The sequence below is a fragment of the Octodon degus genome, unplaced genomic scaffold (genome assembly GCF_000260255.1).
Source record: "Octodon degus isolate 3935 unplaced genomic scaffold, OctDeg1.0 scaffold00197, whole genome shotgun sequence".
Classification (NCBI taxonomy): domain Eukaryota; kingdom Metazoa; phylum Chordata; class Mammalia; order Rodentia; family Octodontidae; genus Octodon; species Octodon degus.
In genome coordinates, this window is record NW_004524773.1 from 3,654,837 (window position 1) to 3,664,911 (window position 10,075).

Sequence of the window (10,075 nt, forward strand, 5' to 3'; positions counted from 1 at the left end):
GTTCCCAGACAGATTGTAGGTTTGATCTTGATACAGAGAGGTGGTGATTAATATGAAGAATGTCTGTGAAGAATGTCTGGATACCCCGGAAACATGTCATAGGGTTATGGGAAAGGTCTAGGTATGAAGAAAGAACTCGACTTGTGAAGATAGGTCTGGATATTCTTGGTGTGGGGGTTGGGTATGGGAAAGACAGTTGATTTCTTGACAAGGTTAAGTAATTTCAAGAGGAAAATCTGAGTATCACTTGAAGTGGTTAAGATAGAAAAACTCTGGATGTGGGAATGGGTTAGGGTTATGGGAGAAAATTTGATTAGGGAAAAGGTTGGTTTGAAATGGATCTGGGCATCAGAGGGAGACTTTTGGCTTGTAGGGATTGTGTGTAAAGGAAGAGGGGTCTTGTCAAAAGTGAAGCAGCAACCAAGTGTGGTAGAGAATGCCTGTAATCCAGAACCTAAGAGTCTTTGGCAGGAGGACCTGCAGTAAGTTTGAGGCCATCCTGGATAGACTACATAGTAAGATCCTGTCACAAAAAAAGTGAAATAGGCCAGGGAGATGGCTCAGTGGAATAAGCGCTTCCCTGGCAAGCGCAGGAGGCCGAGTTCAATCCCTAGCTCTGCAAAAAAAAAAGTAAAGTGGCATGGCATTGGGGCTGTTGAAGTGATATGGATGTAAAAATAACTTTTTAGAAACTGGAAGAAACATCCAAAGGCCCTGGGAGGTATGCAGCTGAAAGAAAGGGGGTAGGGGCCTAGGTGGGGATTCTCTTGAGCACCTTGGTGAGAGATTAAGGAGAATATTATGAGTTAGTAAGGAGTCAGTAGAAAGAGGTCTAGGGCCGGGGAGATGGCACAGTGGAATAAGTGCTTCCCTGGCAAGCGCAAGAGCCTGAGTTCAATCCCTGGCTCCGCAAAAAAAAAAAAAGAAAAGAAAAAGGTCTGGTGCAGGAGACAGTTCCTTTGTACAGGGCAGGACCTTGGGGACCTACTGTAAAGTTTGGGAGATGAGGTGATGAACAATTCGGGGGTTTTGTTTTTTTGAGACATGCTTTCACAGTATAACCCAGGCTGTCCTCAAACTCAGTGATTCTCAGCATCTTTTTTAAAAAAAAAAAAAACTTTTATCTATTTATTTATTGGGGGGCCACCAGGGATTGAACTCAGGACCTTATACTTGCAAGGTAGGCCCTTATGTCACTAAGGTATCTCCCTGGCCTTGATTCTCAGCATCTTGAGTGCTGGAATTTCGGGTGTGTACTACCACACCTAGCTGGACAGTTGATAAGGACCTGGTGGGTGGAGTTTGATATGAGTTGACTTGAGAGGTGAGATTGGGGTAATGAGACTGTAAGGAAGATTTCATATTTGGTGTTTTTGTTTTAGGGACAAGGGCTTATTTGGATCTGGGGCTGGAGTAGAAAAGATTGAAGAAGTTGGAGGTGGGGAGTATATATAAGGTATTAGAAGATAGGAGAAAGAACTGCTCCTTGGAAGGACTGATTTGTCCCTGTTCTACCCTTTTATAGGCAAGGGTCTTGATGCTGCCATGACTGAAGAGTCAGAAGAGACGGTGCTGTACATTGAGCACCGTTATGTCTGCTCTGAGTGCAATCAGCTGTATGGATCCCTGGAGGAGGTGCTTGTGCACCAGAACTCCCATGTGCCCCAGCAGCACTTTGAGCTAGTAGGTGTGGCAGATCCTAGTGTCACTGTCGCCACAGAGGCAGCTTCGGGCACAGGCCTCTATCAGACTTTAGTTCAGGAGAGTCAATACCAGTGCCTAGAGTGTGGGCAGCTGCTGATGTCACCCAGCCAGCTCCTAGAGCACCAGGAGCTGCATCTGAAGATGATGGCGCCCCAGGAGGCAGTGCCAGCTGAGCCACCCCCCAAGGTACCCCCCCTGAGCTCAAGCACCATCCACTATGAGTGTGTGGACTGCAAGGCTCTCTTTGCCAGCCAGGAGCTCTGGCTGAGCCACCGGCAGACCCACCTCCGGACCACGCCTACCAAGACTCCCACTCCAGTGGTCTTGGGATCTCCAGTTGTCCTAGGTCCCCCTGTCGGTCAGGCCCGTGTGGCTGTGGAGCACTCTTACCGAAAGGCAGAAGAGGGTGGGGAAGGAGCAGCTATCCCTTCTGCAGCTGCCACCACCACTGAGGTAGTGACTGAGGTGGAGCTGCTTCTCTATAAGTGCTCCGAGTGTTCCCAGCTCTTTCAGCTGCCAGCTGACTTCTTGGAGCATCAGGCCACCCACTTTCCTGCTCCTGCCCCGGAATCTGAAGAGCCTACCTTACAGCAAGAGACCCTTACTCCATCACCTGTAGAGGTACCTGCATCGCAGCCTGAGCCTCTGCCAGCCTCTGACCACAGTTACGAGCTACGCAATGGTGAAGCCATCGGAAGAGATCGCCGTGGGCGCAGGCCACGGAGGAACAACAGTGGAGAGCCAGGTGGGACAGCCACCCAGGAGCTCTTTTGCTCAGCTTGTGACCAGCTCTTTCTTTCTCCTCACCAGCTACAGCAGCACCTTCGGAGTCACCGAGAGGGTGTGTTTAAGTGCCCCTTGTGCAGTCGTGTCTTTCCCAGCCCTTCTAGCCTGGACCAGCACCTTGGAGACCACAGTAGTGAGTCCCACTTTCTGTGTGTAGACTGTGGCCTGGCCTTTGGTACAGAGGCTCTCCTCCTGGCCCACCGGCGAGCCCACACCCCAAATCCTTTACATTCATGTCCATGTGGAAAGACCTTTGTAAACCTTACCAAGTTTCTGTATCACCGGCGTACCCATGGAGCAGGGGGTGTCCCTCTGCCTACAACACCAGTCCCTCCAGAGGAGCCTGTCATCAGTTTTCCTGAGCCAGCCCCAGCAGAGACTGGAGAACCAGAGACCCCAGAACCCCCTGTGTCTGAGGAGAGCTCAGCAGAGCCTGCTGCCTCTGGCACCTATCGTTGCCTCTTGTGCAGCCGCGAATTTGGCAAGGCATTGCAGCTGACCCGGCACCAGCGTTTTGTGCACCGCCTAGAGCGGCGCCATAAATGTAGCATTTGTGGCAAGATGTTCAAGAAGAAGTCTCATGTGCGTAATCATCTACGTACCCACACAGGGGAGCGCCCCTTCCCCTGCCCTGACTGCTCCAAGCCTTTCAATTCACCTGCCAACCTAGCCCGTCACCGACTCACACACACAGGGGAGCGACCCTACCGGTGTGGGGACTGTGGCAAGGCCTTCACACAAAGCTCCACACTGAGGCAGCACCGCCTGGTACATGCCCAGCACTTCCCCTACCGCTGCCAGGAATGTGGGGTGCGTTTCCATCGTCCCTACCGCCTGCTCATGCACCGCTACCACCACACAGGCGAGTACCCCTACAAGTGTCGCGATTGCCCACGCTCCTTCTTGCTGCGCCGATTACTAGAGGTGCACCAGCTTGTGGCGCATGCTGGGCGCCAGCCTCACCGCTGTCCATCTTGTGGCGCTGCCTTCCCCTCCTCACTACGGCTTCGAGAACACCGCTGTGCAGCAGCAGCTGCCCAAGCCCCACAGCGCTTTGAGTGTGGGACCTGTGGCAAAAAGGTGGGCTCAGCTGCTCGGCTGCAGGCACACGAGGCAGCTCATGCAGCTGCTGGCCCTGGAGAGGTCCTGGCTAAGGAGCCCCCAGCTCCTAGGGCTCCGAGGGCCACTCGCACACCAGTGACTACCTCCCCAGCAGCCATTGGAGGTACTGCCACCACGTCTCCTGCAGCTCCTGCTCGACGCCGGGGCTTAGAGTGCAGCGAATGCAAGAAGCTCTTCAGCACAGAGACATCATTGCAGGTGCACCGACGTATCCACACAGGGGAGCGACCATACCCATGTCCAGACTGTGGTAAGGCCTTCCGTCAGAGTACTCACCTGAAAGACCACCGGCGTCTGCACACAGGTGAGAGGCCCTTTGCCTGTGAAGTGTGTGGCAAGGCCTTTGCTATCTCCATGCGCCTGGCAGAACATCGCCGGATCCACACTGGTGAACGACCCTACTCCTGCCCTGACTGTGGCAAGAGCTACCGTTCCTTCTCTAACCTCTGGAAGCATCGCAAGACCCACCAGCAGCAGCATCAGGCAGCTGTGCAGCAGCAGCTGGCAGAGGCAGAAGCAGCTGTCGGCCTGGCTGTGATGGAGACTGCAGTAGAAGCATTGCCTTTGGTGGAAGCCATTGAGATCTACCCTCTGGCTGAGACCGACGGGGTTCAGATCAGTGGCTGACTACCACATTTAGTGCTTCCACAGCCATGCCCTGTTGCTGAAGGCCCTCCTCTAACATCCCCGAAAGCCTCTGTATATATTGTGTCCCTTCCTTCTCCCATCCTATTGCCATGTAAGTTCTAAAGTTGGATATATTCTATTTTCAGAGAGGGGTGCTCTGGGGTCCTTGTTATGCTTAAAGGTTCCCCACCCCACCCCCCACCTCATGGCCCTAAAGTGAAGTCAATAAAGACTTAAATTGAACATTTGTCTTTTTTTTTTGTCAGCCCCAGTTGTGTAAAGTGGAATTTGGGAGTCGTGGAACCATGTACTGTGTCTGACTTCTCATGGCTGTGTTCCCAACGCCCGGAAGAAGGCACAGTAGGTAGTAGGAGCTAAGTAAACACCTGCTGGGTTGAGGAGAAGACAGTGGGGTCCTTGGGCATGGTGCTTGAAGGAGACTTCTTTCTAGTGCTAGGTGGAGACAGTATGGCACTCTTGCCACTAGAGGTCCTTGCAGCGCTATGGAAAGCTTAAAGCTTTTTGCTTATAGCAGGAACATGTAGTGAAATCTTGAGATGTTTTTGAGATAGGGTCTCTGCAGTTCACGCTGACCTTGAACTCTTGATGATCTTGTCTCAGCCTCCAGATTGCCAGGATTACAAGTGTGTGCCACCAGCCTGGCATTCCTGAGATTCTTATTACCCTTTTACCTCCACTCTACTGATGTGAGCCATGTTCCCTAAGGCCATCTTGTTTTCTCACTGGATCCCTGCAGACTGAAGTCAGGCTTGATCTCTGGGGCAATAAGAGGAAACTTACTGGGCAGACCCAGTTGTGGAGCTGGAAAACTGTGCGGCTGGGGTAGGTAACAGGAGCCTTGGGGCTGGGGAGATAGCTCAGTAGAATAAGCGCTTGCCTGGCAAGTGCAAGGGTCTGAGTTCAATCCCTGGTTCCGCAAAAAAAAAAAAATCAGGAGCCTTGAAACATCTCCCACCCCAGCCCCAACCAGGTTAGAGTTGGATTGTGACATAGTTAGGAATTTTTAATTTTTTTGGTACAAGGAATTTCCTCTGAATAACTACTATGAAGATAACAGTATGTGATGTATTAATTTTTTTTTAAATTTATTTAATTTATGTGTGTGTGTGGCCAGCTCAGCCCACCTGGGAGCGGGGCTGGCTGGCATGTGGTGCTGGGGGATTGAACCCCGGTCCCTGTGCTTTGCTAAGCTTGTTCTAAGTAGGTGCTTTAGACCACTGAACCATCTCACCAGCTCTGTGATGTAACCATCCTACTAACCTGTTTTGAAACTGTTTCATTGCTATTCTTTTTTTCTCATTAAAATGAATTTTAAAAAAACTTTAGGACCTTGTGCTTGCCAGGCAGGCACTATGTTACTGAGCTATATCCCCAGCCTGTCCAGTTTTTGTTGTGGGGAAGAGGGAGTGCTAGGCTGGCTGGTCAGCCAGCATTTGAATGTCTAATGTGTCTCACGTATTTTCTTGGATTCCATTGAATTAATAATACCTTATTCTGTGAAGAGAACATTTTGCATAGAAGGCATCTGAAGTAAAAAGATTAGAGCTGGCCAAATAGCTCAGCGGAATAAAGCGCCAGCAAGCAGGCACAGGGGCTGGGTGTTCGATCCCTAGGCCTACCGTGCTGGCTCTGCCGTTGAGACGGCATAGTGGCACATGCCCCTAATCCCAGCTCTTGGGAGGCTGTAAACAGGTGGATCACTATGAGTCCCATCTAATAGACCCTGAACACCCTGTAGACCCCTCCCTAAAATACGAAAAGAAAAATGAAGTAAGCTTAGAGGTGATTTGCCCCAGGGTCAGCTAAACCCAGACAAAGTAGGGCTTAAATTTAAATATGGTTTCATTTGGTTTAACTGGCCCTGTGCTTTTTTCTTCACTCTGCTTCCTTTACATAGTTGGGGAAGGGCAATAGGTACAAGACTGGGGAGCATGTGACTGGTGGGGTGCTCAATTGCTGTGCTAGTCTTGCCTCTGAGACTCCCTTCCCAAGATTTCTTCAGGTCTTTCTGTTGGAAAGAACTCTTGGAGCCCCAGTCCATGAGAGGTGAAAGGGAAGCTGGCTATGTTGACACTTAGGCAAGGGTAGACCTAGACCTGCCTCCCTATTACTCATCTCCTTTACCTGCTTCAGGTCTTTGGCCCTCTGCAGGGGCTGAGGCCCTAGGACATCATGTGAAAAATCACTGCTCTAATCCATTGCTTAAATGAGAAGAGATATAAATAAATATAAATCAATAAAATTACCAAGGCCATACAGGCAGTAGAACCAGAACTAGAAGTAAACAACATACTTTCATGATTTAAAAAAAAAAAAAAAAAGAGCGTCGTGTTGTTGTAACAGCTTTTTTTTTTTTTTTTTTTTTTTTTTCCTAACCTCTCTTAATGAAGATTAGTTTTCTGTTGAGCAGATTTCCCACCAGGGTGTGTTGATCACAGACACCATCTTTAGTAACCACATACCCTGCAGGAAGGACTTGAACCATTGTAGCCCAGCACGCCAAGTTCATCCCCCTAATTCCTAGGAAAAAATTCATTCCTGAACTGCCCCTACTCACAAAGCTGTAATACTCTGGAAGTCATCAAATAAGACCTTAGTACAATTGGAGGATTCATCTCTGCAAAACCAGATAAAAATCAGGCAGAATGAAGAAGAGGGATAATAGAAAAGGGTGCTGTCTGCTAGGGTGCTGTTTGGCCGCAAGATAAAAGGTACTTTGAGCAGAGAATAGCTCTGTGACAGTGGAATAACTCTCCTTCCTGCATTGTTGTTTTGGAGCCTATAATAAAAGCTTAGACTCCCCTGAGGAAAGTTGATGTGTGCAAATACATTTCTAAATTCAGAGGATCCATTGTTCCCTGCCACCCTAATGAAACTTTGCAGATTATTGTTGAACCAACTGTTCTAAAAAAAAGCACTAATCACTTTGGATGTGGTGTTCAGAGAGGACAGGCAGAAGTTCTCAAGCCTTAGTATGTGTGTTAGGCAATTTCCGCAGGGATTTGGATTCAGAAAGCGCAGTTAGGGTGAGACTCAGAAATTAGAATTTTGTATACTCCAAATTATGAATGAGATTTGTGGCAGCACAATAGTTAAGGGGATAGAACACAGCCCTTTAGTGTCCACTATATTTTTTGTTTTGGTTTTAATCAGGTTTGCTTTTGCAGCACTGGGGGGTTGAAGTCAGAGCCTTCACCGTGAACTACACTCCCTTGCCCACCTCCTTTTATTTTGCAGTGGTCTTGATAAGCTGCCAAGCTGGGCTGGAATTTGGAAATCTCTGGTCTGAGCCTCCCAGGGTGCTGGGAATATTGGTGTGTGGTGCTCTGCCCCGCTTCCAGTATGCTTTTTTTTTTGTACTCAGAATTGAACTGGAGACCTTGTGCTTGCCAGACAGACACTTATGCCACTGAGCTATATCTCTAGCGTCCAATATGATTTTATATTTTTCAATATGATGATTTTTTTTTTTTTTTAGGTATCGGGGATTGAACTCAAGACACTGCACTTGCCAGGCAAGTGCTTATTCTACTGAGCTATCTCCCTGGCCCTCAATATGATGTTTTGTTTTGTTTTGCAGAACCGGGGATTGAACTCAGGCCCTTGCGCTTGCCAGGGAAGCACTTATTCCACTGAGCCATCTCCCCGGTCCCCTCAATATAATTTTAATAAGAGGAGCCCCAAGAGTATTTGTAGAAGATGGAGCATGTAGAAGAATTGCACAGCTCACGTTACAGGTGGACCTGCAGTTGAGGCTTCAGGCCAAGTGGCACTCCCAGGGCACTCTCAAGTGTAGCTTCTGCCTGTCATAGGGTGGGATGGCCTTTAACAATGATAGTGAACCTTTTCAGCCTTTTTTAAAAATCTGTTTATTTGGTACAGGGTCTTGCCATGCAGTTCAGACTCTAATGATCCTCCTATGTCAGCCTCCCCAACACTGGGATTACGGGCGTGCACTACCATGTTGTTTTGGTGGCCAGCACAACATGTGGTACTGGGAATCGAACCTGGGTCCTTGCCCTTGTAAGGTGTGCTTAGACCTGCTGAGCTAGCTCCCCTGTCCATTGAGCTTTGAATGGTAACCAGCAGTTGGCTATAGCACGCGTGCCATGGGTTTACCACTGCTGATCTGTAGGGTTGACTGTACCACCCTGAGTGCAAGCTGGAAAGGAAGAGATCTTTCTCACCATACTTTTTATTTTTTTTTATTTTTTTACTGGAAATTGAACCCAGGGCTATGCTACATCCCCAGCCCTTTTGTATTTTCTATTTTTTTTTTCTTCTTCTCATTTTCTTGTTTTGTTTAGTACCCAGGATTGAACTCAGGACCCTGCGCTTGCCAGGCAAGCACTTATTCTACTGAGCTATCTCCCCGGGCCCATCGTTTTCTTGTTTTTAACACAGAATCTCACCACGTAATTTAGGCTGGCCTTGAACTCACTGTGTAACCCAAGTTGGCTCCAAACTCACAGTATTCCTTCTGCCTAAGCAGAATCCTGAGTTCCAGGATTACAAAATACATGCCCAGTTTATATTTTTGAGATAGGATCTCAGTAAATCATTACATTGCCCAGGCTGGATTCAAATTTGTGATTGTTCTAGGATGCTGGGACTGTAGGAGTGCACCTCTGGCATACTGTACTGAAGCTCCATTCCTGCTTCTTTATCTTGAAGAACTGAAGAGGTACTTTTTTATTCTTTGGCAGGGGGAGGGCGCCACAGGACCTAGGGCTTTACATGCATGTGAAGCAAGTGTTCTACCACTGAGCTATACCCCTAGTCCTTGTTTTTTCTTTGAACATGTTCCTGCTGGCTTTAGCCACTGGGGTACATGCATGACTGTCCCATTGGGCAGCTTTTTATTAATCTGTTAGTAAGGCCAATAAAAGTGATTAGATTTGTTTGTACCTCCAGTGGCACAAGCCACCCAGTGTTACAGTCATGCATGTACCATCAATTGGTCAAGCCTCCTGGCACACATGCAAGTTACAATCCCATTGTGAGCCAAAATGATGCAGTACTAACACATTCCATCTTACTAAATTATCAACCCATGCCAGGGAGACGGCTCAGTAGAATAAGCACTTGCCTGACAAGCGCAAGGGCCTGAGTTCAATCCCTGGTTCCACCAAAAAACCATTTCTGATTTTCTGTGGTGGAGCTGTGTGTGTGTGTGTGTCTGACCTGGCCTGTTGTCATTCCTGCCAGTCATCTATTCAATATGGGCACAAGAATTTGAGTAAGAGTTGATATACCTCTAAGGCAGTTTGTATGTTGCACCACTACATAGCCTTAAAATCACTTCTGGCTTAAAAGGGTCTTTTTTGCTCCCTGAGGAAGCAGTCTGGAAGTGAGACAGTACTTGGCAGTTTCTGGGCTTCCCAGCAGCTCTGTTGAAGCTGGTGTACTGGATGACGCCATCCAAGTACGCACTTTACTGGAAGCTGCTTCTTCTCAACCCCGTGAGGTTGGTATTATCCCTGTCCTACTGATGAGAGGAGTGAGACTCACATAACAAAGATCACATAAAATGGCAAAACTCAAGATCTGAATGCAGGAATCTGAATCTCACCCTGAACTCAAGACTTAGTTTTCTTACTGGTGAACAAAAAATTGTTCAGTCCTTCCAAGCCATTATTATTTATTCATTTTTGTCTATTTGAAGTGTATTTATTTAGGGCTGGGGATATAGCTCAGTGGCACAGCGCCTACCTGGCAAATGCAAGCAAGGTCCTGCGTTCAATTCCCAGTATTGGGTGGGGGGTGAGATAGCTCAGCGGTCTAAGTGCCTGCCTGGCAAGCACAAGGACCTGGG

The 10,075-nt window shown here is 48.3% G+C and overlaps 1 protein-coding gene across 2 annotated transcripts in view; it reads left to right on the forward strand.

Annotated features, from left to right (window-relative positions):
* Znf574 (zinc finger protein 574) overlaps positions 1 to 4,494 on the forward strand; it is a 7,855-nt gene extending 3,361 nt beyond the window's left edge. For both annotated transcript variants that reach the window (XM_004644356.2, XM_023704475.1), the window contains one exon: positions 1,526 to 4,494. In XM_004644356.2, coding sequence (XP_004644413.1) covers positions 1,546 to 4,239 — 2,694 coding nt within the window. In that variant the 5' untranslated portion in view covers positions 1,526 to 1,545 and the 3' untranslated portion in view covers positions 4,240 to 4,494. The remainder of the gene's footprint in view (positions 1 to 1,525) is intronic.
* The last annotated feature ends 5,581 nt before the right edge of the window (positions 4,495 to 10,075 follow it).